Source organism: Phascolarctos cinereus, unplaced genomic scaffold (assembly GCF_003287225.1).
Source record: "Phascolarctos cinereus isolate Bilbo 61053 unplaced genomic scaffold, phaCin_HiC Scaffold_9;HRSCAF=440, whole genome shotgun sequence".
Lineage (NCBI taxonomy): Eukaryota > Metazoa > Chordata > Mammalia > Diprotodontia > Phascolarctidae > Phascolarctos > Phascolarctos cinereus.
Window position 1 is genome coordinate 47,775,236 of NW_027556402.1, and position 27,982 is coordinate 47,803,217.

The 27,982-nt window shown below is 39.9% G+C and overlaps 1 protein-coding gene across 7 annotated transcripts in view; it reads left to right on the forward strand.

Moving 5' to 3' along the window:
* The window catches only part of SGMS2 (sphingomyelin synthase 2), a 112,984-nt gene that overhangs the window by 60,864 nt on the left and 24,138 nt on the right, over positions 1-27,982 (forward strand). For 6 of the 7 annotated variants that reach the window (XM_078149004.1, XM_078149002.1, XM_078149001.1 and 3 more), the window contains 2 exons: positions 18,982-19,692; positions 26,249-26,366. In XM_078149004.1, coding sequence (XP_078005130.1) covers positions 19,238-19,692; positions 26,249-26,366 — 573 coding nt within the window. In that variant the 5' untranslated portion in view covers positions 18,982-19,237. Of the gene's footprint in view, positions 1-18,752; positions 18,877-18,981; positions 19,693-26,248; positions 26,367-27,982 lie in introns of those variants that run through there. The other variant, XM_021001375.2, reaches the window with a different exon arrangement.

A 27,982-nucleotide genomic window follows, 5' to 3' on the forward strand; every position in this document is an offset into this window, starting at 1 on the left:
AGAATAAATTGTATATTAAAATACCTTTTGATGTATACAGTACTGATTACTATTCCTATTGCAATCAGTAATTGTGCTTTTGAGCAAGGCTTCTTGGCTTTTGTTATGACATGGCCCCCTTTGGTAGTGTAATGAAGTTTCTGGACCCCTTCTCAAAGTAACATTTTAAAATTTTTTAATATTTAATACATAAGATTTTGTTGTAGTTCAGTCATTTCAGTCATGTCCAACTCTTTGTGACCTCATCTGGGGTTTTCTTGGCAAAGATACTGGGGTAGTTTGCCATTTCCTTCTCCCACCCATTTTACAGACAAGAAAACTGAGGCAAGCAGGGTTAAGTGACTTGCCCAGCGTCACACAGCTAGTACGTGTCTGAAGCTACATTTGAACTCAGATCCTCCTTACTCCAGATCCGGTGCTGTATCCACTGTGCCACCTAGCTGCCCCATGGAAAACTATTCTTTAAATAATTTTGTAAAAGCCTTCTGTGGTTTTTGTATATTTCTGGAATAACATGATCAATTGGATTTTTAATAAACCAATTTAGCCAATATAATTAGGATATTATAGATATGGTAAATGATTTTTAAAAAGCTGTAGGGAAAAAAAAAAGCTTTTATTTTGGGCTTCTGGGGTTTTTTGTTTGTTTTTAGCCCAAGCCTGTAATTGCATTAGTATAAAGAGCTCTTGGTGTGTAAAACTCCCTCCACTGACTCAGACCAGCCACTCTAGTGTAACTTCTTTCAGAAAGTCGCCTGGGGCGCTGAAAAATGAGTGAGTGATTTGCCCCATGGTCACTGCCAGTATGTGCCAGAGACATAACTGGAATCCAGGTCTTTCTGGTTCTCTATTCATGTCATGCTGCCTTTCTAAAGTAATTTGAGTGCCCTTTAATTGTTGGTAAAGATAATACTGAAATACTTCATGGCTTTTTCTTGAAACTTAATTTCTATTTTTCTTTTTTTTTGCCATTATTAGTAAATTAAAAAAAAACATTGAGAAAGAACTGTACTCTGTGCATTTGATATGGTTATTGATGCATTTGGCTTTGGGAAATGATTTATTAGTATGCTGGCTTATTTTTAGATATTAAAATGTTAACCTGTCTGTCCCTGGGAAACACATACAGTGGAATAATCCATAAGCAAAAGAAATCTGCCATGATTCTTCTTGTCCAATTCAGTTAGACAACTAGCATTCAACAAGCATTAAGCTCCACTGTGTACAAAGCACTGCGTTAGGCAATAGAGATGCAAAGACAAAAAATGAAGTAGTTCCTGTCCTCAAGGAAATTACATGCTATGGTCTGGGGGTGGGGAGGCAAGACATGAATTCAAGGTGGAAGAGAGAGACAACATTTAGGGGAACGTGTGTGTGTGTGTGTGTGTGTGTGTGTGTGTGTGTGAGAGAGAGAGAGAGAGAGAGAGAGAGAGAGAGAGAGAGAGAGAGAGAGAGAGAGAGAGAGATGGTCAGACCTTTGGCATCTGAGTGGCAGGTGGACTGCAAACTGATTGTGGATAGAGACTGTACCCGTGATTTCATTGCTCTAGGGAAGAATACTGCTGGGTGAAGAAGTCCCCTCTACCAAAATAGGCCAGCACTTTCTCTGCAATTGATAACCTTAGAGGTTTTGCATAGGACAGAAGTGTCAAATACGTAGCCTGCTGGAACCGGATTAAAATGTAATTAGCAAATATTAAAGAAAATAAATGAAATAAAATAGAAATGACTTTGATTTGTGATTTGCTAAATCAATATGCAACTGCCAAGGATCTTTATGTATGGTTTAGTGACCCCCTTTTATTTTACTTTGACCCCACTGGTCTAAGGCATTAAGAGGTTAGGTGATTTGCCCAGGGTCACACAGGCGGTGTGTGTCAGAGGGAGGACTTGAACCCACATGTTGTGGCTTTGAACACCTCTCTGTCTACTACCTTTTACTGCCCCGCCTTCTCTCTCTCTTTCCCTCTCCCCTCTCCTCTCTCTCTCTCTCTCTCTCTCTCTCTCTCTCTCTCTCTCTCCACACACACACACACACACACACACACACACACACACAGAGTATATACGTATGTATACCTACATATGTGTTTTCTAAATGTCAGGGATTATTCCTTCAGAAGGAGACCACTTTAGTTTCTGTCTAAAAGTAGACCCTTCAAATGTTATATGTGAGTGTGTATGTGTGTGTGTATCAGTTGTATTTCATTTAGCACCTGAATAGATGGCTTAACCTAAATAAGAATATGAACTTTACCAAGAGATGCTTACCTGTTTGTTTTGGCTATCATCTTATCATCTTTGCTTCGAGTCATGAACAATATACTACTCAGATAGGCCCATCGTGTGTTTTTTTTTTCATCTAAAAATATAGTCTTATATCTCTTGAGCTGGAACGTGCCTCAGAGGCAAATCCTCTCCTTTTACAAATGAGGAAAACAATGCCCAAGAAGGCTGTGAGTTGCTCAAGGTCACATAAATAGTAAGAGTTAATGACAAAGCAATTTGGACCTCCATCTCCATTCCTGAAAGTACATTTTTTTAAAGTGAGGAAGTGGGAAGCACTCCAAAGAAGCTAAGGACAGTTAATGTCTTCATCCTGGGTGCCCAGGGTTAGGTCGGAGGGGGATAGATCCATGGAAGGAATTATGGGAAGAAGTTCCTAGGTGACTCGTCTTTATAAATTCATGAAGTGTTAATTCAGTGAAATTCCCTAGTTATGGAAGGGACAGGACCGAGGTCCTTCTCTCAAATGGAAATGGGCAGGCTAGTGAAAATGTCTTATTCTGTTACAATGAAGAAGATCCCATGCTGGCTCTACTTCTTTCTCCTTATAAATCAGGATGACGTGGCATCTTCATAAAAATTATACTAGTGCCCTGGCATATCATTCATCTGAACTTTATCCATCACTTGCATCACCCAAGTAAGCATTTTTGCCAAAAGGATATTATGTAAAATCTGAATTTTTTCATCGCTGCCAATTCATTGAGTTCTGGTAAGCATAAAAAAAGTTATCTTGCTGTCTTCTTTTTGTGTGCCTTCTCCTAACCACTGTTGGCAAATTTGGGCACTTATCTCCATGGACCCAGGAGGCATGAACCTTAGTGATAAGTCAGTGGTTTTCGGAAAGTGGTCTCAGAAATGTTAGTATGCAAATGAGGAAGATTGAGTGCTCTAAGCCATGTAGGAAGAAAGTTCTCTGGCGAACAAGGCATTCTTATAACTGGTTTGAAGTTTTATTGGGTCTCCTGGGGGGGTGGGCGGGGAGGGAATGAATCTAGGTAGATCAGTAAGAATTTTAGAAAAGATGCAGCCATTGCTGATTTTATCCCTTTAAGAAAGCATTTGTTTTTACTGTTGGCCAATTCTGGAAATCATGGAAGCTAAAGATTCCAAGTCCCAGCGGAAGCCCTAGCATTATAAGCTCCTTAGGTGGCCTTTGAACAGTACACCTCACCTCCCAGCCTTAGTTTCTTCATCTGTAGAATGAAAGAGTTAGATCTGGTGACCACTGAAATTTTCTAGCAGCTAGAGGCAGTGTGATACAGCGGAAAGAATACTGAACTTGGAGGTGTTGGACCTGAGTTTGAATCTTGGCGAGGTCACTTGTGTGGCCTTAGGTTCCTTTGCTTCTCAGACTTTTCAGCAATTGAACTAGATGACGTCTGTGGTATTTAATAGTTTTGGAGCTGTGAACCTATGGTCAATGAGTCAATAAAATCAACACTCATTACCAGACAGGATCGTACAGGCATGCCTCGGAGATATTGTAGATTTGTTATCAGACCACTGAAATAAAGTGAATGTCACAATAAAGGGAGTCACACAAATTTTTTGGTTTCCCAGTGCATATAAAAGTAATCTTTACACTATATTGTAAAGTCCATTATATTGTAGTCCATTAAGTATGCAATAGTCTTATGGCTAAAAAAACAATGTATATACTTTAATTGAAATTTAACTGATTAAAATTTAATTAAAATTAATTAAAAATATTTTATTGCTAAAATGCTAACCATCATCTGAGCCTTCAGCGAGTCATAATATAAAAAGCTGGTGGGGGATCTTGCCTTATTATTGATGGCTGCTGGATGAACAGGGTGATGGTTGCTGAAGGTTGGGGTAGCTATGGCAATTTCTTAAAATAAGACAATAATGAAGTTTGGCACATGAATTGATTCTTCCTTAGACTTGAACACTTAGAGGCCATTGTAGGGTTGTTAACTGGCCCAATTTCAATATTGTGTCTCGTAATAGGGAGGCCTGAGAAGAGGGAGAGAGACTGGAAAGGGCTGCTTGATAGAGCAGTCAGAACACATAATATTTATGAAGTTTGCCATTTACATGAGTTCAATTTGTGGCTCTCCGAAACCATTACAATAGTAATGTCAGAGATTATTGATCACAGATGGCCCTAATAGATATAATAATAATAATGAAAAATTTTGAAATCTTGGAAGAATTACCAAAATATGACACACAGATATGATGTGAGCACATGCCGTTGGAAAAATGGTGCCAATAAGACTTGCTTCATGCAGGTTGCTGAACACCTTCAATTTACAAAAACAAAACAAAAACACCCAATATCTGCAAAACCCAATAAAGCTAAGCACAACAAAATGAGGTGTGCCTGTATACTGGAAAAAAGAGGAATGTAAGAGATCTGGGTTCAGATCTAGCTTTGACATTTATTAGTGGTGTGACCTTGGGTAAATCACTAAGTCTTTATTTTTGTCATTAGTGATTACAAAAATGGTGACATCTTTTCTTAGTAAAATGGGGAATGATAATAATTGCACTAATTACTTCATGGGATTGTTATGAGGAAAATGCTTTGTAAGTCCTAGAGTGCTGTATAAATGTGAGTTATTATTTTATTCTGCCATTCATAGATTACTTGCGCATTGCTTTAGAACAAGGGCTCCTGACCTGTTTTGTGTCATAGACCCCTTTGGAAAGCTTGTGAAGCCCATGGGTCCCCCTCAGAATGTTTTCAAATACATAAAATAAAAAACATCCATTTCAGAAGAAACCAATTGTATTAGAAGACAGTTGTCAAAATGTATATTATTTTGAAAACCAAGTTCGAAGACTCCCTGAATTATATCCATGGACTTCTAGGTGAAGAACTCCTACTTTAGAGTTTTCAGACTTAAGGGTTCATGAGACCTCTTTCTGGAAGCTAATAAATTATAAAGCCTCAATGCACATCCCCCTACTCCCAGACAGCATCTTAGAGCCCTTATTCCCATCTCTAGACAATATTTTGCCTTAAACCATGCAATACCAATGACTCCAAGCTACTTTCCAAAACTTGTAGAGAAAAGAAAAAGACTCTCCCTTTTTCTATTGGGTTTTGCTGTTAAATTACTTTTGCTATTGGGGAATTCTTTTCTGTATTCACTAATCTAAATTATGCTCTGTGGTTTGATCTCAAGCTATTTCTCTCTTTTAGTGGTAAGGGAGAACAGCTGGTGACAACCTTTGTATTATTTAAAAATGATTCTGCTGTGGCAGAAAAACAGGAGACAGACCCAAAAGGCCAGTAACAGCGCAGGGCGCAGTCATCTCTAGACCTGCCATGATACTGGAGGATGTTGCCTGGTGTTCTTGACCAAGTCATGGACCAGCTATGAGTTTCTGGTTAGATGCTACTCTCGAATTATTTGGTGTGTTCTGTTTGTCTCAGTAGTGCATTAAAAAAACTTGGGAATCATTTACCTAGTCATGGACTGTTACGAAAACCATTTTCATATCCCTAAAAGGAGGAAGCTTCTCCCTGTGGTCAGATGCCCTGCTCAGTTTCAGCATGAAGAGGAAGTGGTTTTATCGATGCCCCATTTCTGTGTTTGGTATTCTTCAAAGTTCATTTTGAGCCCTGGGTGATTCACAGTATTGTTACGGAGGCAGGTGCACCAAGACATCTATTTACTGTTTTCTTTCATTAACCAGTGATTGGTCTCTCTTAGAGGGCCAAAACTTGGGGCCCTTATGAAAGCAAGTTATTTGGAGGCCATTTTTTTTTAGGATGACTTTGTTTGCTTCTTTCATTGTGGGACACTTTACCTATAGCAATTGAGATCATTCAGAGTGGCCATTTGGGAAGTAGGGAGCAGATCCTCAAGGGTCGTAATGAGAAAAGAACTATGGTTACTGTTGGTGAATGTGTGTCCTTTTGATGTTATACATATGCACTTCTTAACAGTTACCAACAAATACAAATGTTCCAACATATGCAAAAGAACAAAAAAAGGGAGATTGTAGAAGAGCCCTAAAACAGCTTGCTTACATGGTTTTTTAAGTGTGCTTTAAATTGAACCCAGTAATAATAATTACCATTTATGTTCCCTTCTCAACTTTTTTTAACCTGTGTATTTTAAAAGGTTTTTAATGCTTTCCCCCCCTTTCTTTTTCTTCTCTGTTACTGTCCATTGACTTGTCCCTTCCTTCTACCTTGTAATAAGTAAGTGTAAGTATAAGTAAGTTCAAGCAACACATAATCGCGCTGGCCACATCTAGAAATTAGATGCACACATGTTACTTGCACAGTTGTATTTCCTAAATTAGCTAGCATTCCTAGCCAGGAGAAAAATCAAATTCTTATCTGTAGCCTAATTTTTAAGCTTTAAGTAGAATTTTGATTATAATTTCCAATGGTGTCTCCATTGGGAAGGCTATGTATGTTGCCATGATAGTTATTGCAGTATGGGTACTGAAACCCTGACAAATCATAGATTTCTAAGTTGTGTATTTTGTGGTAGATATATGAGGAGTTGGGGACCTGGGAAGTAGATAGTTACTACTACTACTACTACTACTACTACTACTACTACTACTACTACTACTACCACCACCACCACCACCACCACCACCACCACCACCACCACCACTGCTGCTGCTACTACTACTAATTTTTTTTCAAAGCTCAATCTTCTTAAATTTCTCTAGGGCTAGACTGCCATAGCTTTTGAAGTGGAAGGGACCCTAGAAGTAATTTGGTCTACATCCTCTCATTTAATAGATGAGGAAACTGAGGTTAATGATTTGCCCAAGTGCATGTGAGTAATAAACAGAGTCAGGATTCACACCCCGCTCCTCTATCTTCAGATCCAATGTTCTTTATTCTATACCAATGGTGGGGAGCCTGAGGCCTCGAGGCCACATGTGGCCCTCTAAGCCCTCAAGTGTGGCCCTTTGACTGAATCTAAACTTCATAGAACAAATGTGGCCTCAAGGCTGCAGGCTCCCCATCCCTGCTCTACACCATGGTCACATTAATGATGATGATGATGATTGTTAATAATTACAGAACAGTCACATACATGTCCGGCACTGTGATAAGTGCTTTACAATTACCCTCACAACAACAGTGGGAGGCAGGTGTCATTATCCCCACTTTATAGATAAGGATGGATGCTAACTCTCTAGTAGCAGATAAATGGTGAAGTGGACGGAGCTCTGGGCCTAGCGTCAGCTAGACCTCAGTTCCAATCCAATTTCAGGTGCTGACTAGCTGTGTGACTCTGGGCAAGCCACTTAACTTCTGTTTGCCTTAATTTCCTCATCTGTAAAATGGGGATGATAATAGCACCTCCCTCCCAGGGGTCATTGTAAAGACCGAGTGAGATAATGATTATCAAGTGCTTAGCACACTGCCTGGCACATGGTAAATGCAGTATAAATGTTAGCTATTATTGTAAGTAATATAATATTGTAAATGAATATAATAATCTAATATATTATATCATACCATATATTAAGTGATACATAATATATCATATAATACTGTAATATATTATGCTATTATAATATATAATAATGTATAACATATAATAATATGAGTATAATAATTGTATTATGAATCTAATTATTAATAATTCATCTCTGTCACATCCTCTATCATTTGTTTTTAGATTTCTGCCCCTCACAGACTGGGGCATTCTATTTTCTACTTCTCATTGTCCAGTTCTGGTTTATAAACGGCCCATCTGCCTTGACCCTGAAGTCTCCTGGGACTCAATAGTTTCTTCCAAAGCACCCTAGAAGTGGACAGGAAGTCTGAAAGCTCAAGAAATACTAAAAAGAAATTTATTTTAAAAACTCTTCTGAACAGGTACCGAAGTGTAAAGAGATATATCAGATCTAATGAAAATATAGCCAGGAGAAATATTGCTAGGGTCCTGGAGCCAGCTCGTACTGACTTGCATGGTCAAATGTTAAATTTTCAATGTGAGCACATACACCTCAGAAATCAGGAAACGCTACAAATCAGGGTTTGATTTAATGTTTTATTATCTGACTTAAGAAGTGTGTCCCATGCTAAAAAATTTTTTTTTCTCAAAGACTCTGTTGTTAAACATCTACCAGTAGACCCCTGACTATAGCTGTAATGCCCTTTCTGGGTGCTCAACTTTGAAAACTAGAAAATGTCTCCTTTGGCACATCTATTTCCCCCCATTTTGTTCTTAGCAAGTATTGAATATCAGACACTTGCTGGATGTGGATAAACTTGAAAATAAGGCAATGATAGAGCTTCTTCTCTGGGAATTGTGGAAGATGGTTGCTATTTTGTCCAGATTTAGCTGTATCAATTCAAGTGCCATCATACTAATTCATTATCTCACTTTTTTAGGACACAGTGAAAATTCTAAAACAGTTGTACTAAAAATGGTGTTTGAGGGTGGCATTGTTGTGTAGGGGAAACAGCACTTTATTTGGTGGTCCGAGGTCCTGGGTTTGAATCCTGTTTCTCTTCTTTACTGTGTGACTTTGGACAACTTAACTTCTCTGGTTTTAGTGCCTTTACATGTCCAATGAGTAAAGTTTTTAGATTACCTGTAAAGATTTTCCTGCTCTAAATGAATGATCCTAGGATACTAATCAGAGGTAGTTTTGTGTATTGGAAAGAACCCTGGATTGAAAGCCAGAGGATTGAGTTTGATTTCTGATTCTGATATTTTACTATCTCCGTGACTTTGGGCAATTTTACTGGGCCCTTGTTTCTTCAAAGGAGGGGGCTTAGATAAATCTTAGATTAGTCTTAGATAAGACTAGGTCAGGGGTGAGGAGCCTGCAGCCTTGAGGCCACATTTGTTCTGTGAAGTTTGGATTCAGTCAAAGGGCCTCACTTGAGGACCTAGAGGGCCACTTGTGGCCTTGAGGCCACAGGCTCATCACTCCTGGACTAGGTGTTCTTAACTTCTTTTTTTAGGATATGGACTCCTTTGGAAGTCTGGCGAATCCTTTGGACTTCTTCAAGATGATTTTGAGGAAACAAGTATTTATTAAGCACCTACTATGTGCAAAGCAATTTGCTAGATTTTTAAGATACAAAGACAAAATAAAAAGCCACCTTTGTCCTCCAGGAGCTACGTTTTTCCTGGAGGGATAAGTGTGTAAGATAATTTCAGGAGGAGAAGAGCGCAGCCAGCCAGAGTGATTACTGAAAGCTTCCAGTGAGGTCACCTCTGAGTTGAGCCTTGAAGAAGACTTAAGAATTGTAATAGGTGGAGATAAGGAAAGAGTACATTTTCACGGGGAGGAGAAGCAGGGAGAGGGTCCTGAGGGGACAGGCTGGGAAAAGGCCTGGCAATGGAATGCAGAGTTTCAGGAACCTCAAGTAGGCAGCCTTACCTGGAACACAGAGTGGGAGGAGGAGAATAACATGAAATAAGCTTAGAAGGTAGGTGAGGACCAGACGGTAAAGGGCTTTAGATGTCAGGCAGAACTGTTTGCCAAGAGGAAGCCATCAAAACTTCTTGAGCAGAGGAGTCAGACTATATTAGGGAGTTGGTCTGATAATGGGCTGCCATATGTATAGTACTTTAAGGTTTGCCAAGTCTTTACAAATATAATCTCATTTGAACCTCACAAGAACCCCGGGAAGTAGGTGCTATTATTATCTCCATTTAACAGATGAGGAAACTGAGGCTGAGAGAGATTAAGTGACTTGCCCAAGGTCACACAGCTAGGAAGTATCTGAGGCAGAATTTGAACTCAGGTCTTCCTGACCCCAGGCCCAGCACTCTATCTACCGAACCACCTGGCTGTAGTCCAGGAAAGAGAGGTGAAATTAGGATGGTGGCCTTTAAAGTTTCTTTCAGACGCTTGTGGAACAAACAGATGACCAACTTTAGAAGCTTTTTGTTTCTTTTCATTTTTGCCCTGGACAGTAAATTTTGATGAATCCATTGGAAAACTTGTCTCTGTTTTCTCTCATTTCACTTTGTTTAATTACAGGGCAGTACCACAGGTTTATTCTTAGAACAAAGTTTACACAAGTTTTCTTAAACAGTTTGCTTTTCATTGCCTCATTCTTGATCTTGTCCATAAGAAACTCAGCACAACTTATTCCAGAGCCACTATTAAAAAGAGATGCTCAGTTGGCAAGTATATAAAACTTCAAAGGAAAAAAAAAATGAACTTGACACATTAATTATATAACCCCCCTGGCTTTATAGTCCTTCCCCCCAAATAAATTATCTTGGTAGTCCAAACTGTTCTTAATCATTGGATGTATTCTGTAGCCTTCTTTGGAAGGAAGCATGGCTAAAGATTGAATTGGCACCTTCCTGGTGTTGACTGAAAAACCCAGAAATTGTAAGGGCTGTCATCCCTCGACAGACATTCAGAAAATTTAGACGTGTAAGTGAGGTGGCAATCAATTTTACCATCACTTCCAATATAAAAGGTCAGCGTTTTGTTCTCATCACATCCACCACGTAGTTAACAGTGACCATGAGAAGTCTCTTTGGCAAAGACTCATCAAGCCTGCTTGTTCCCTTAATGTACAAAATGGCCATTCCCAATCTGGTGTTATGTATGCTGGACAGTGTCAGGCTAGTAACACGGAGCATTGGCATTGGGAGTGATAGAATCCTCCTCAATATGCCTGTCACTGACAAAGTTAGCTTTGTGACCTTGGACAAATCATTAGATGAGAGGACCCTAGACTGAGAACCCTCAGAGGCCACTGGGTCCAACCTTCTAATTTTACAGGGGAGGAGAATAAGGGACAGGGAGATTGTGACTGCTTGGTTGGGCAGGTCCTAAATGGAAAAGGTGAGAAGTAAAACTTCAATGAGCTTTAGAGGACTAGAAGTCCTCTAAACAATGAAACATGGAGGTCATCTTCTCCTCCCCCAAAAAAAAGTTTCAGAAAAGATTTCATAACTACATTATTAAAAAAAAATATACTTGTCACCCTAGAATTTTATCTACATGGTGGGCTCCTGTTTCAATTTCAGGGCTTTTTCCTTAGTTAGATTTGTTTTTCTTGGGAAACTAATTCTTTAATGCAAGAGAGTGTGAATAAAGCAACCCACCCTTTTCTGGATAGTTTCAGTCTGAGGCATGTTAACTCCTCAGGACTATCTACCTCATAGCCATTTGTCTCCTAATAGGAGGGTGCAGAGCAGCTGAACCGAAGCGTACTTGGGGAAAGCAAACATTTCCTCATCTCTAGTGACATTTTGTACCTATGTGAGACTCCTTAGACCAAATAGAGCTTTCTGAAGTTGATTGCCACACTTTTTTCAGTTGGACATGGAACATGAAAATCATAGGAACTGAGTCTTTTGGGGAGAGTAGGGTGGGATCTGTAATGGGAAGGGATCCATTAAATGCTTTGAAATGCTGCTATTAGAAAGCCACTTCATTGTTCTAAAGAGCACATAATATCTTTGGAATTTTTATTACATCCGGAAGACCTGTTTTGCTGTCCAGCTGCTATAATGAATTGGCTTTATCTTGATTTGGCAACCAGAAGTGAAATTTCCACCAGTAAACCTTACCACTGAAAGGGAAATCAAGGCAGAGCCACCACTCTGAGTTAAGGAAGTGTCCCTAGGAAGGACAAATAATATTTTGAGGCAGAGTTTCTGCCAAGCATTGTGGGGGGAAAAAAGTAGAGGTTCAAAATTGTGACAACTATATTTAACATTCTCTACCTCAGAGACTTTTGGTAACTAAGCTAGCTCGAAAATGAATCCCGTCTTAGGTGCCTGTGGTCTAAGATAAATTGAGGTTTGGCCTAAAGTATACTTAATAAATACCCTTCTTTTTTATGTTCAAATAAGCTAAAACTGGAAATAAAATACAGTGGAGGGGCCACCTTTTGGTGAAATGCCAAAGCCAGAATTTTCAGGCACTTCTTACATTGGCTAGCTTGAATACTGAGAGAGATGTGTAAATTAAATTGTTGTCACCTTGATTACAAATATCAGGTGCCTGGACTGGTTGACACGTGACAAATGTTCTTATCGTGTGTTTAATCTTCTTAATGAAATCCCTAGGAAAATATCCATCTTGGCACTAATGAGAGTAAATGGGTATTGAGCCTGCTGGGAGCTTGTGCTCCCAAGGGTTCAGCCCTTCACAGCTAATTATTTCACTCATCCTCCTAACAGTCCCACTTGGGTAGATAGCACTGTGCTTCCCCTTTGAAGGAGATATAAGTACGGAGTGACTTGTTCATTTTGTCCTCTATCCTAGGGTCGAATCATTGGCTAATACATCCTCTAATCACAAAAAGATTTATATCCCTTAGTAAAAGTGGCCTTCAAAAGCACATGGCTTTAGGTTCAAATTAAGGAGTTCTAAGCCTTTCTGATGTCGTGGACTCCTAGCAATCCTAGTGAAGCCCATGGACCCCTTCCTGAATGATGTTTAAATGCATAAAGTAAAATCCATAGGATTACAAAGAAAACCAATGGTAGATAAAAAAAAAGATATGTATTTTTCCTCATCTAGACTCATAGACCTCCTAAAATCTATCCACAAACCCTGTGGGGGGCCCAGGGTAAGAGTCTCTGGTCTAAACAAAGATTGTTGTTGTTTGTCCTTTGTTCTGGAAGAGGACCATGACATCAGGAAGATGATGCCATGACTTGCAATTGAATTGGGTTTAAGTGAGGCAGGGCTGTGCAAGGTCACCAGCCTCACTTTCTCCTCCAGAGCCATCTGGGTCCAGTGGTGAGATATAGATCAGGACGACTGGAGATGGCCCCCAAAATGAAGATTATAAGAACAGTGACATAAGACCAGACTAGGGATGACAGTGTTGGAGAGGACGCCACCTTTGGAGAACTCAGATCCTGAGCTCATTAATCAAGTTGCCTTGAGAGAATTAGACTAGACTTGTAAGTCCAATAAGGTAACAGGAGGAAATGAATACCAGGCCAATCCGTTTAGTTATTTTATTAGTTCTGGACCCCCATCCCCCACTTTTTTTTAGAGCTTGCTTATTCTAATCCAGAGCACTGATCATTTTTATTTTACTGTCATTGGTACATCATCCCAGTAGTAAAAAACCCACAGGGGATATTGCTCTCTTTTATTCCTGTTTTATAGAATAGGAAACTGGTTCATTTTTCCTGGAATTTCCCTTGAGGAAACAACATTCTTCAAAACTCCCTTCACTCCTCCCATTCCTTCCTCTACTTTATAAGGCTAAGAGTAAAAGTTGGTGTACCCTGTTCCCAGTGCCACTTCCAGATCATTTTTTTTCTGCCATGATTACTCAACAACCTTTCTGCCATTGAAATTCTCATCTGATTTATACTAGACTCTCCCATCCTTGTCACTGCATCCAGGGTCATCTCCAGTCATCCTGAGGCTGGTGACCTTGCACAGCCCTGCCTCACTTAAATCCAACTCACTTGCACGTCTTGGTGTCACCTCCATGATGCCATGGTCCTCTTCAAGAACAAAGGACAAACAACGACACTGTCCTCTAGGATATTTTGGATGTTACTGCCCTCTGGGTTACTGTCCACTTTCTGTATTGACTTTAGCACCAGACTCACATTCATGATTCCTATTCCATTACCTCATCCTCATCCTTGGCAATATATTGATGACCCAGGACTCCCGAGCTCTTAATTTCTCAACCTCTTTAATTCTCATGACTTTCTTTTATATCCTACCACAACCACCTGCATTTGACTTCCTCTGGAACTGGACCACCTCTGAGATCTAAGGCTTTGAGGTTCTTTCTGAGTATAATCACTCCTAGGCTCATAGATCCAGAGTTGGGAGGGACTTCCAATGCTATGTAGCCAAGCCCCTCATTTTACAGGTGAAAAATAAAGTGACTTGTAACGAGCATCAGAGGTGGGCTTGAAGCCTTCTGACTTAATTGTCCATGCTCTCTTCTTTGTACCATGTGAGCATTTAGTAGGTACCTACTGTGTGCCTGTACTGTGCTAGGTGCTAAAAATAAAAATACCCTATTGAGATTTGCTTTGTCCTCAAAGAGCTCATATTCCACTACTGATCTCTTGTCTCCTCATCCTTCCTGCTTTGTCACTCATACTAAACTTACATCTATCCTCCTTATGATTATTCCTCAGCCCTTCTTTTCTCCCACTGTCACCTTTGCCCTGGATTCATTAGTTTCCCTGCCTAGTTGGGGGCCCCATAGTCATCCACTCACCTACCCACCCCCAGATCATCTGTTCATCTTTAACCCCAGGTAACCCATCCAGCGTTGAGCATTTAAAACATTGTAGATTTACAGGAGAAGGGAATTTGCTGTTGTTCAGTTGTCTTAGTCGTGTCTGACTCCTTGTGACCCCAAATTCCCTGGGGATTTTTTGGCAAAGATACTGGAGTGGCTTGCCCTGTCCTTCTCCAGCTCATTTTACAGATGAGGAAACTGAGGCAAACAAGCTTAAGTGACTTGCCCAGGGTCACACAGCTAGTAAGCGTCTGAGGCCGGATTTGAACTCTAGAAAAGTGTTCCTGATTTCAGTCCCAGTATTCTATCCACTGTGCCGCTTAAAGATCATCAACTCCAGTCATATTTGAAAACTGAGACCTGTAGAAATTAATTGATTTTTTATAACTCAAACAAACAGAGCTGGAATTCAGGCCCATGTCCCCTGACATCAAAAACAGCATTGTTTCCACCCAACCTGCTGCCTCTTTTGCTATGGAACACCTAACATGGCCAGAGAGTCATTCAATAGCACCAACTAATTGCAGACCTACACCACCTGGTCCAGACCATTTCCACTTTGCTCAAGCCCACTGGCACCTCTCTTTATTGAGAAGCTTGAAGCCATCTAGTATAAGCTGCCTCAACTTCCCCTTCTCCAGGATAACTCACTCAACTAATTCATTTAACAAGTTCAAGTGACTCCTTTGTGCATAGGACTATTCTAGGTGCTGAAGAGGATACAAGATAAGACATAGCCTTGTGGTGCTTATCTAGATGCTAAGACACCAACAATTCTTCAGTAATTCTGTGACAACTACCATTTAGCAGCATGTAGTCTTGGACAGCTCCAGTAGGCTTAAAGATTCTTCCCCCCTGCAGCCAGCCTGGAGGAGGACAGTACCATAGGTCAAACAGATTTTGAGTTTGAAGGGATATTAGAGGTCATCTATTCTAACATCCTCATTTTGAGAGGAAAGTGAGGTCCAGAGAGGTTGATTATCTTATCTAGACATAGCATTGTGTGATACTAGTATTAGAAGTCTGTAGAACGAAGTATTATGTAAGGTCTGAAGGGGGCAAGGTTGTTACTGTGACCAAGAAGATAAGAAAAAGCTTTTCATGGAGGAGTTGGGCTCTAAACACCAGGGAGGAATTTAACCCATAAAGATGGGGAAGGAGTTCACACAGAGGTATGAGCGTGTGTTGTAAATTTGTGGGACAGAGCCTCTAAAGTCCCTCACAGCTTTAAATTGTATGATCAATGAGAGCTGGCCAGTTTGAATGTAGTGCTAAAAAGGTAGTCCGGTCAGGTAAGCTTTGAAGGGTTAGGGAGAAGGAGGGAGGGGTGTCACCTGATTGTAGAGGTCCTTGAATGCCATACAAGGAATCTGAAGCTGAGGAAAGCAGTGACACACATGTGTCAGATGTTATGTACACTGTATATGGCCAGATATAGGTATAAGTGAGCTTATTTCAGCAGTGATATGAAGAACAGATTAGAACAAGAAGAGAGGGAAGAGAAAAATGCCTAAAAGGAGGATATTGTAATAGTCCCAATGGGTGGAAACAAAGGACCTAGGTCAGAGTGATGGCTGTGGGTGGAGAGAGGAGAGGACGAAAGAGGGAGGTGTCATATAGAGGTAGAATTGAAAGGACTTGGTAATGATTGATTTCAGTTTGTCTCTTGACAGATTTCACCACTCTTCCTGTGCCCTTGATCTCCTCCCCCTCCATCTTTCCTCAGGACTTACCTCCGTCATCTATACCCCTACTTTCAGAGTTTCCCTAATGACACCCTTTCTCCTACCCTACAAATAGACTCATGTATTCCCTAGCTTACAAAACAAAACAAAACAAAGTAAAGCCTTCCTTTGAACTTTCTATGCCCTTCAGCTACTGTCTCATCTCTCTCCTCCCTTTCATTACCAACTTTCTTGAAAGAGTAGCCTGTATTCACTCCCTTTGTCTTCAATCTGTACAGAATATTCTGACTCCTAACCTTCCTACTTCACTGAAATAGCAACCTTGCAGGCCACCAGTATCTTCCTAATTGCCAAACCCAATAGGGTCTCCCTCAACACCCCTCCCTCCATTCTTGCAAGAGAACAAGAAAAAGAAACTGGGAATCTGCTAGCTGGTCACCTGAGGTCCCAGTCTTTTTCTCTCTCCCCCCCATAGCACTGCCCAACTAGTCTTACAAAACATTTCTTTCTTCATGTCATTACTCTGTTCTGTAACCTGAGACAGGCTCCCTATTTCCTGCTATAATTCAGGCAAACTATATCCTCCAAAGGCAAAATCCCTGTAGCCTTTTTTGTTTTGTTTTGTGTTTAATACAATAAAATACATTCTTAGCTGGCTGGAGTCCTGAATAACAAGCAAACAGCAGACAGACCATAGTTTGCTTAGTCCTATGCTGCACCATTTCTTTTTTTGGGGGGGCTAGGCAATGGGTTAAGTGACTTGCCCAGGGTCACACAGCTAGTAATATGCTATATCATTTCTAAACTTCTCTGCCTGGACTTCAGGGTCTTTCATTACCCATCCTGATGGTCCAATGATTTCCTACTGCTCCGCCCTAGAAGCAATCTCAGGATAGAGTCCTAGACTCAAGGAAGTCTGCATTGCAGTCCTGCCTCAGATATTAACTTGTGTTGTGACCACTGGGCAGCCTTTCTGAGCCTCATTTTTCTCTTCTGTAAAATGGGGATAACAGCCCCTCCACACAGGCACTGTGAGGATTACATTAGAAAATGTATGTAAGAGGGCTTGTCAAACCTTAAGGTGCTTGTATAAATGGGAGTTACTACGCTTATGTGCTCCTCTAAATGGGTTGTAGTTAGTGTTAGCTCAGTGCCTTTACTCAGTGCTGTTTTCACCTCATAGAATCCTCTGCCTCCCTTCTCCCCACTTCCTTCCCATCTACCGAATTCTTAGTGATCCTTTAAAACCAATGATTCATCGATGCAGTGAACAGTTATCCTTCAAGTGCTAGCCCAAGTCCTATTTCCTTCATGAAAACTTTCCAAATTTTAACAACCCATATCAGTCTTTCACTATTCCAAACCACATGGTTTAACTTTCATTTTCTTTGAGTCTGGATTAAGTGACTTGCCCAGGGTCACACAGCTAGTAAGTGTCTGAGGCCAGATTTGAACTTGGGTCCTCAGGGCTGGTGCTCTATCCACTGTGGCACCTAGCTGCCCCATGGTTTAACTTATCATTTTCTCATTATGTGTGTTAATGCTATCTCCCCAGCTAGACTGTAGAAGATGTAAGATTCACATCTTACACTAATTCATTTACTGAGTCTAATCCTTATTTGATTTTCTCCAGTACTTCAAAAAAGCCCTGCTAATACACATTGAATATACTGGTTTCAAAACACACCCTTTTTTTTTCTCCTCCATTAACAAGAAGGCTAGCTGTCATCACTCAAGATTCCTTCTTCTATTTCCAGACAGGCACAGATAGGGATAGCCTTTGGGAAACCTTAGATGTGAACAAGCATTCTGCTTACAGTGTATAAATGTTCAGGGTGGGGAATAATTACAGGTTTTTGTGAGGGCTGCGGATCATGACCAAAAACCCTTTTCCTGAATAAAGGGGCAGTGATGTTAGCCAGTATAAAAAAGAGGTCTGGTAGTGATGCTTCAGGTCTCAGTGAAACATTTTCACTCATTGATGGGTTCTAAAGCAGCAGTCGGCTGAAGTTTGTCCTTTTCTTACAGACCCTTGGGTAAGTCAGCACTTAGAAGGTAGTTAAAATATGAGTCTTTTCCATTGTTATTGTTGTGTTCCCTCCCTTCCCCCCCCAAAAGTATCTGTGACTTTGAGCTCAAGTGTTTTTAGATGTGAATTACAATATGTTGAGATGCTTGTGATTTCTACTTAGTAACCAAATGAAAGAGAATAGACTTTTTTGTATTACTGTTATTATGACTTGTTGCTTGCCTTTGGCATAGATTGGATCTCTTGGGATGAAAAGTTTTTTTTTTTAATAAGTAATACTATTTCAAGTAAAATATGCCATGATTTGGTTTTTAAATACCTTAAAAGAAGCCCTTTGATTAAGTACCAATTTGGAGCCAGAAATTAAAGAGTTCTAGAGAATGAACAAAGTAACATGTGTTTACTGAATATATTTCCCTTAATGGAAATGTTGGTATTTTCTTTATGCACAAAGGAAAAAAAGTCTTCTTAGTGATGTGGTTATTGTGGAGGTTCTGGCTTATTATGACCTCATTGTTAGCAACCAGTAGTATTGACTGGGGATAAAATGCTTGAGAATTTGGTTTCCGCCTTTATTTGAAGGACAGCAAATTGATTGCTAGACTATTCTCATTGTATTGATATCAAACCAGAGAAGGATTATAATTCCAAGATATTTCTATAGGTTATAAATAACTTTTCTAACAGTTGATGTTATCGTAAGTGACTGGCTTGGTATTTGTTTCCTTATTCTGATGATATTTTAAATCTGAATTGTCAGATGGGTATAGTTTCTGACTGTAGTCTTTGCTTTTGTTTTGCAGATGGGATATTAATAGCTCTTGGAGTAAAGGATTTGGTTTCTTTTCCTGAAATTGGGGCATCGACAGTGGATCCTGGATGAAAAGAAAAAAAAATCAGATGACTAACATCTCCTTGTTGTATTAGAAAACAAAGTCAGCCATAAGCAAGTGTATGGTCATCTTAGAAGTGCAGAGATCAAAGAAAAAGGAATAGGGCAGAAATTGAGGAGAATTAAAAGTTACTACCACTTCCTTGTTTGGGTGAAGGTCAAGGGCAATGGATGTCATAGAGACAGCAAAACTTGAAGAACATATGGAAAATCAAACCAATGACCCTGCAAATAGTTACACAAGACCTACTGAACCTACTGATGAAGACAATAAAAATGGCAGTGGCAAACCCAAGAGTCTGTCCAATGGCTTGCGAAAGGGTGCCAAAAAGTACCCGGACTATATTCAAATTTCTATGCCCGCTGAAGCAAGGAACAAATTTCCCCTAGAATGGTGGAAAACGGGCATTGCTTTTGTCTATGCCCTATTCAACCTAATCTTGACGACCGTCATGATCACAGTTGTACATGAGAGGGTGCCTCCCAAGGAGCTCAGCCCTCCACTACCGGACAAGTTCTTCGATTACATTGATCGAGTGAAATGGGCATTTTCTGTATCAGAAATAAATGGGATGATATTATTTGGGTTATGGATTACCCAGTGGCTGTTTCTGAGATATAAGTAAGTATCCCTCTTATACATCATTTGGGGCATGCTAGTTGATATGCAAACATGAATGTCTTTGAAATTTAAATTATCTTCCAGGAAGTCTTGGCCCAGATTCCTGAAGCAGAGGAAAGGGGCTGGATCTGTGATTTCATTAATCTAGAGAACAGCTTCTCGCAATGCACATTATCACCCTCTATGTGCCTTATAGTCTAGAGAACTGAGAGATTAAGTGACTTGCTTGGAATCCTACAGCCATCATGTGTCCGAGGCAGGACTTGAATGCAGATCTTCCTGGCTCTGAGGCTAGCTCTCTTCACTACTTCGTGCTGCCTCTCAGTAATTCAGAAGTTTTTCAAATAACCATTTCTTTTAAAAGGAAGGACTATGAAGAGCCGGTAAACCCAAGCCATAGAATTCATATGAAGAATCATTCAAGAGATAATTAGAAGAAATGGCATTCAGCTGATGGAGAATGGTTATCTCCTGTTTTTAGCTACAGAGGGATAAGGAAAAGGTCAGGTCAAGAAGTTCATTATCTTAGCCACACACATGATTTGAGGCCCTGCCCTCTTTACGGTTTGCCTCTGCCAACCCAGCCAGATCCGTTAGTCAAGGACAGATAAGCAGTCCTCACAAACAGCGTCTGATAATGTGATTTAGGTTCTGAAGGGCAGATGGGCCTCATGGACTTGTCTCGGGATTACTAAAGAAGTGAAATTAGGCAAATTTAACATTCTGGCAGTTGGTTTTTGGAGCCACTCTTTTAACATGTGGTAGAGCAGGGATGCAGATACAGTAGGGAATATGTCTGTTTTTCCTTGTAATCCACCTCCAGCTGCCAAAATGAGAGGTTATCAGAAGATCTTTAATTCTTCGGGCAGTAGGGGCTGTCTGTGTCCCTCCTGTCCTCTCCTCTTGTTACCAGCCCGGAGAGAAGAGAGGAACAATCAGGCAGATATGACAGTCCCTTCCCACTGAGATCACTGTGTGGCAGACAGCGAAATAAGCATATTCTTTTCTTGAAGAAGATTTGAGCATCACATCAAAATAAACACAAGGCAGGCCTAGAAAAATTTCCATAACCCAGGGCTTGTGAAAAATCATGAAAGTTCTCCTAGAGAGAATACAATTAGGAAGTGCAAAGCCAGGGGAAATTAAGTTTAAAGAAAAAGCCCGAGATAATTTCAGAACAACAAAGCTCTTCCACATCAGTCATGCTTGTGGCTTTCAGGTTCTTAGATCTAAAGTTCTCTTTATTCTAGAGGACAATGTCCCAATACCTAACCTTGCTGTTCAGATGCTCCTCCATGCTGATGCTATTTCAACTTATTTCACAAATAAAACTCATTTTGTGGTGGTCTCTGAACAATTTTTAAGCTTATCCCGTCTTCTTAGTTAATAGAATACATGACTCCTGAAGCTGCTCTTTTTCAGTTGTCTGCTTGTTATGTGTAAGTGGCCTTTTGTGGGGAATTGGTGTTGTGGGGGGATGCTTTCCTGTCCCCACCCCCACCCCTTAGGATGTTGGAATTCTCAGCTTGCTATTTAACATAAGGAAAGATCAAAAAATTATGCACAGAGAAAGAAAGGACTGTCCATCTATCTAGTCTTATTCAATTCTACCTACCCCTCCATCTAGTTCTTTTTTTTTTTAGGCAGTTGGGGTTAAGTGACTTGCCCAGGGTCACACGGCTAATAAGTGTCAAGTGTTTGGTCTGAGGCCAGATTTTAACTCAGGTCCTCCTGACTTCAGGTCCTCCTGACTTCAGGGCCGGTGCTCTATCCACTGCGCCACCTAGCTGCCATCTCTATCTAGTTCTTAACCTGGGGTCTGTGGATTGACTCTTTTTCAGGGGGATAAGGGGAGGTTCTGTAAAATTAAATGAAAGGAAAAAAATGACATCTTGATTTTCACTAATCTCTCACAGAAATTTAGTATTTCCTTGAATTATTTAGAACTATTATTTCTGAGATTGGGTCCATCCATAGGTTTCACCACACTATCAGAAAGGGGAAGAAAGGGAGAATGGTTTATGTCACAAAAAGGGGTTAAGAACTCCTGATATGGGGGCAGCTAGGTGGCACAGTGTATGGATCACTGGCCCTGGATTCAGGAGGACCTGAGTTCAAATCCAGCCTCATTAGACATACAACACATACTAACTGTGTGACCCTGGGCAAGTCACTTAACTTCATTGCCTAGCCAAAAAAAAAAAAGAAAAAGAAAAAAAGAACTGATATGGTCCAGTCGTCTGGGAAGGCAGTGGAAGAGCTCTGAGTTAGAAGACTTGGATTTAGACCTCACCTCTGAGTACTACCTGTGTGACCTTGAACAAGTGACTTCACTTAGCTGGGCCTCAGTTTACTCATCTGTAACTGGACTAGATGTTCTCTGAAGTGCCTTCTAGACATATGAGCTCTCGTATAACAATATTACAGATGAAGAGATCAGTCTGGTTCATCTGTACCTGGTCACTCTGGTCAGTAGCAGTAATGTCCAGATTTCCTGCCCAGGGCTTGCTTGATTGTATACTGCCTTCTCCTCGGGCCACAGGTTTTCCTATCTATAGTTAAATTCATCCATTTGTTTGTACTCATGTATTGTGACGGCTAGGTGGCACAGTGAATAGAGCACCAGGCCTGGAGTCAGGGAGACCTGAGTACAAATCTGATCTCAGACACTTACTGGCTGTGTGACCTTGGGCAAAAGTCACTTAACCCTGTTTGCCTCAGTTTCCTCATCTGTAAAAATGAGCTTGAGAAGGAAATGGCAAACTGCTCAAGGATCTTTGCCAAGAAAACCCCAAATGGGGTCATGAAGAGTAAGACATGACTGAAAACAACTAAACAAGAACAAAAACTCATGTGTTAACAACAACAATGTAAAAAAGTAGTGTAATCTGTGTAATTGGGAAGAGGGAGGAAGCCTAGGGGACTTACTTGCCAGAGCCTCCCACACTATTGACCCACACCCTGAAACACTCTCATCACCTGAGTTGTTTTTTTTTTTAAGGCAATTGGGGTTAAGTGACTTGCCCAGGGTCACCCAGCTAGTGAGTGTCAAGTGTTTGATCTGAGACAGATTTGAACTCAGGTCCTCCTGACTTCAGGGCCAGTGCTCTATCCACTGTGCCACCTAGCTGCCCCATCACCTGAGTCTTTAAATGAATTTTGAAGGCTAATAGAACAGCTGTTAATTTTAGTGAAAACTTACATTTATAATTGGGAGATAAAATCAGAGAACTATTTCTGCTAACCTTTCCTCCAATGCCATACATTTAAATGACCAGTCCACTGTTTTAATCACTCACCACAGTCAATGAGTTGAAAGAAAATCAGCCTATGTCTTAGATTAGAGGTTCTTGTTGTGGACCCCTTTGACAGTCTGGTAAAACCTATGGACCCCTTCAGAGAATAATGGTTTGTTGTCTACATTCGCAAATGAAGGAAAAGCCAAATTTCAATGACAGGTTAGTGAAATAAAAATGTAACTCCACCCCTCCCCCCAAATAAGAGCTGATGGACCCCTGAAATCCATCCGCAGACCCCTGTTGTCCTAGACCAAGAGTTCTCCATTTTTGTGTCCTGGACCCCTTTGTCTACAGCCTATGAACTCTCCTCAGAATCATGTGTCTAAATGCATAAAATAAAATAAGATTACAAAAGAAACCAATTAGATTGAAAAACAAGACAATTATCAAAATATATATTTTTTAAAAGACACATTATGGACCTCAGGTTAAGAGTCCCTATTTTAAGGTAAAAACTAGGCTGGGAAGAAGCAAGGAGGGGTTGTCCCAGTACATCCTGTTAAAAATAATTGGTAGAAAAATCTTTACAACCATTGGCAAAGTTCTCAGCAGACACTCAGATTGCTGTCCCCACATGAATAATATAATGTAGAACTTATGAGGAGAGCCATTAGTGCCTTCCTCCTTTGTATGATGTTGTCGTTGGCAAATTCCCCTTCCCCCGTGAATTTCTGTATCCTCTTGAGCAGCCAAATTCAGAATGTGGGACATGCAAATTCTCATATCACAAAAAATTTCTGCTTAATTACTTCACTTGTTAGGAAAACATAGAAGACAGTTTGACAAGACGACATTTCCAGCCAAAGCAGTAGATGGATTTGGGAGTGGGATTTGTTCAGGGAAGAAAATGGATTGCCTTTCTCTCCCCCAACCCCCTTCATTTATTAAGTAACCACGAGGACAAATTCAGCACTATTAAATGTTAATACTGGAAAAGCAAGCCCAGAAAAGCAAAGCTTTGAAGTAAATACTTCAGTATAAACAAGTAGTTTCTTTGACCACAGTAGGTGGTAGAGAACACCACCCTGTTTGTGTCCCTAGTAACTCTGTTGGAATGTCCCTACTTAGTTTCTCAAAATAACTTTTGAGCTTGGTCAGTATATTCAACATGTCACGTAAAATATATTGCATCATCTCCTATGTCACAGGGAATTGGTATTTGTTTTTATATATATATAAAATGAATTGGTCAATAAACATTTATAAAACACCTACTGTGTGCCAGGCACTGTCCTGAGTCCTCAGGATACAAAGAGTCAACAGTCTATGTCTTCAAGTAGAATACAATCTAATGATAATGAAGGGTCCTCACAACTAAGTTAGCCTTTAAAAATAATTAAATCTGCCATAATGTAAATCTACAAGCATTTAAATGCCTACTGTGTGCCGAGCACTGTTCCAGGCTTGCCATTTTGCTTACTTTACCAGAATTTCTTTGCCCTTGATTAGTAACAATCTTGACAATGTCAACCTCTGATACAAAAGGTCTGAAAATTGTAAGCTTTGGAGGTAGGAATTGTGTATCCTTGTATTTCCCTGTGCACCAAGCATAATATCTTGCATGTACAAATCAAATGAATGAATGGATGCCTCAGCTGGAACAGGGTGTAATATTTTATTGTCCAGTTTTTGCACTGAAGAAGCTTTATTTTCCTAATCCATCAAATGAAAGGATTGGGCCTGATCGGGAGTTCTTAACCTTTTGTGTGTAGCCTTCTATGGCATTCTGCTGAAACCTACAGACCCCTACTCAGACTAAAGTTTCAAATATGTAAAATAAAATACACAGGATTATAAAGAAAATCAATTATATTGAAATACACTTTTCAAAATATTTAAAAAAAAGTTCACTGATCTTACGTTAAGAATCATTAGCCTAAATGGACAGTTTCTTCTTTCTCTATGATTTTAGGTTTCTTTAACATTCCTTTAAAAGGTGAGTATCAAATTGTTCAAGAAAAAGCAGTCTTCGATGTGGCTGTTTGTGATAGAGGTACATATGATGTCCTTTAGCCCAGAGACTCACTAGTAAGAGTCTTGGCCAGTGTATTTAATGGAAGTGAAAAATCATTTTCTGTGCCCCTTCCCCATTATCCTTATCTATATAATTTGATTTAAATTAAATGTCATATTTCCCTATATGGCCAATAATGAGATTTGGGATGGGGGTGGAGGTGTTGCATCCATATCCCACTTGGTTCCTAGGGAGAACCATGAGCCCCAAAGGTATAAAATCACCTGCCCATATCCCAGCAACAGGAATTTCAGAGGAGTGGAAAGAGCTGAGTTCCAGATTCTTTGCTTACTCGAAACTGCCTCTTTTCTTTAACGTTGGGGCAGCAGTTCATAATGAGGCTGCTACTTTCCCCATAGGAAAACTAGAAAGAGAGGTGTTGACAATAAAAATAAAAGCTTGGGTTAAAAATGTGAAAACTAAGGCTAACTATCAGTATGTGGATGGTGAAGTGAGGACAGAGCTCTCTAATTTAGATATGAGACAGAAGAGGTCTGGGGTAGGATATGTTTCTTGATTAGGAAGTGAAATTTGAAAAACTTCAGAAAGCACAGAAATCCTAAGTAAAACACCAGGAACAAAACAATTACTCTCCCTCCCTTCAGGTTGATAGGCTGCACTAGCTAGGAACATTTGAAGTGTCTTTAAAACTCAATTCACTTAAAATGTAATATTTAGAGGAGAAGAATGTTTAATTCACATGAAAGACATGGCAATGATTTCTCTGTGTCTGTGTGCGCGTGCACACGTGTGCACATGTGAGCATATGCCCCCTCCCATTATCCTTGCCTATAATCTAATTTAAATTAGATGTCATATTTTCCTACATGGCCAATTATTTAATATCAACTTGGTTCATTAGTCAATTCCTTTGTGTCTTTCTCTTGGTTATACTTTTGCTGTGTTCCCAAGAGAAGACTTGATTGCTGGAAGTGATCTATCTGACTAGCATTAGTGAGATGTTCCTTGCCTACTGTGAATCAGGTAAGAGATCAGCTTGATATGTGTGATGTATCTGGAAAGAATTCTGGAATCCTAAGACCTGGGTTCAAATCCCACCTGTTGGGATTCTCTTGTAAACGTGACTTTTTTTTTTCCTTTTAAAATTTGGTCCATTTACCAAAGTCCTGAATTCAGTTATCCCTCTTCCTGTTAAGTATTGTTTGAAGTGCTGTTATGAATGAAAAAACCAACTGCTGGTGGTTAATTAGCTTTCTCCCCACTCTCTCCTCCTCATTCTTAGGTCAATAGTGGGACGGAGATTCTTTTTTATAATGGGCACTTTATACCTGTATCGCTGTATTACCATGTATGTTACTACCCTACCTGTGCCTGGAATGCACTTCCAATGTGCACCAAAAGTAAGTAACCCCAAACTACCTCAAGTTTACCATAACCCTGGGTCAGTTTTTCTTAGTAGCTCTTACGTGTATTAAATGTGTGCAGCATAAACGTGTGCTTTTTAGTTTATTTTTACATTGCTGGGAATGCTCTTCTAAAATGTGTATTTTTATTCATAGAGTCATACCTCTTTTGATGCTAACTGTAAACAGCCTTCTGCCTATTTGTTTTCCTTCTCCCTATTTTTACCTCCCTAATTTTGTGGGGCAATGGATATGAACTATGTTTTAGGTGTAACTGCAAATATTTATAGTCAGTCAGGTCTCCAAAGAACTCTGAATTGTCTGAGACCTCTTAGTTTGTAAAACAGAAACCGAACCCATCTGGTTTTTCGGACAAGCGGGTTAAGCGTCACATCAAATTTTGCAGAACCCTAAGCAGATGTTTGAGGTGGAGATTGTTATAAAGAAGCCACCAGTCTTTCAGACCAAATATAGGTGTGGTTTAGAGAAGCTATAATCTTTCAGAACCATGAAAGCCCAAAGCACCTATAATTAAAACAATGTACATATTGAATTTAAACATTGGCTGGGACTAATTTAAGGAATGGAAAGGACATCAGAGTTTAAAAAAAGAGAGAGAGAAACAAAGTCAAATGGGTGCTCTGTGTGTGTTTTCTAATTGGAGAGCACCAAATGAGGGTGTGTTCTAGTAAATGAGGAGGTTTGGGGGACCAGTTGGGTATTTATAGGTTGAAAGAACAAAAGCATAGACAATCCCTCAGCATTTAAGACCGTGCACAATCTGGTTACTTTTCAGCCATATTTCATATTGCCTCTCTTTACTTCCTCTACTCCAGCCAAACTAGACTTCTAGTTGTTTTTCCCCAAACCTACCCTCTAGCTGTTGCCCCCACGCATTGGCACAAGCTGTTTGTAATGACTGCAATGGACTCCATCCTCACCTCTGTCTCTCGAAATCCTTATTTTTTTTCCAAGCTCAACTCAGGTACCACTTTTTCCATAAAGCCTTCTCTATGCTTGCTAGTTGGGTATGCTCTCTTTCTTGAATTACCTGTATGTGATATTCTCTTTCCTTCCTTCACCACCCTTGACAGCTAAATGTAACATCCTTAAGGTCTCTTTCTTTGTGTTCCCAGAACTTTCTTTGTACCACTAGGGGTTTAATAAAATATTCCTTGATTTTATATGATTGCATATATATAATCTTTATCAAATTGCTTATCATCTTGGGGAGGTGAAGAAGGGAGGGAGAAACTTTGGAACTCAAAAAATGTTTTTTTAAAATGAATACTAAAAATTGTCTTTACATGTGAGTAATTAGGGAAAAATACTATTAAAAATAAAATTTTAAAAATATTCATTGAATTGAAAGATGCCTAAAATTAAAGCTTGCATCACATTTCCATGTTCATATGTGTTCTTCCAGATGTTAATCTTCCAAAGTGTCCTCATAAAAAGGAAAGCAGCATCATTTGTTATACAACCTTGAAGTACTATTGTCAGGATACTTACAGTTAGTGTGAGACACATCTGTAAATCAACATGTTATCCATACATTTTATAACCACCAGCTACAAATCCCTTCTGAGAAGAGAATCATCTCAGAAAAGATC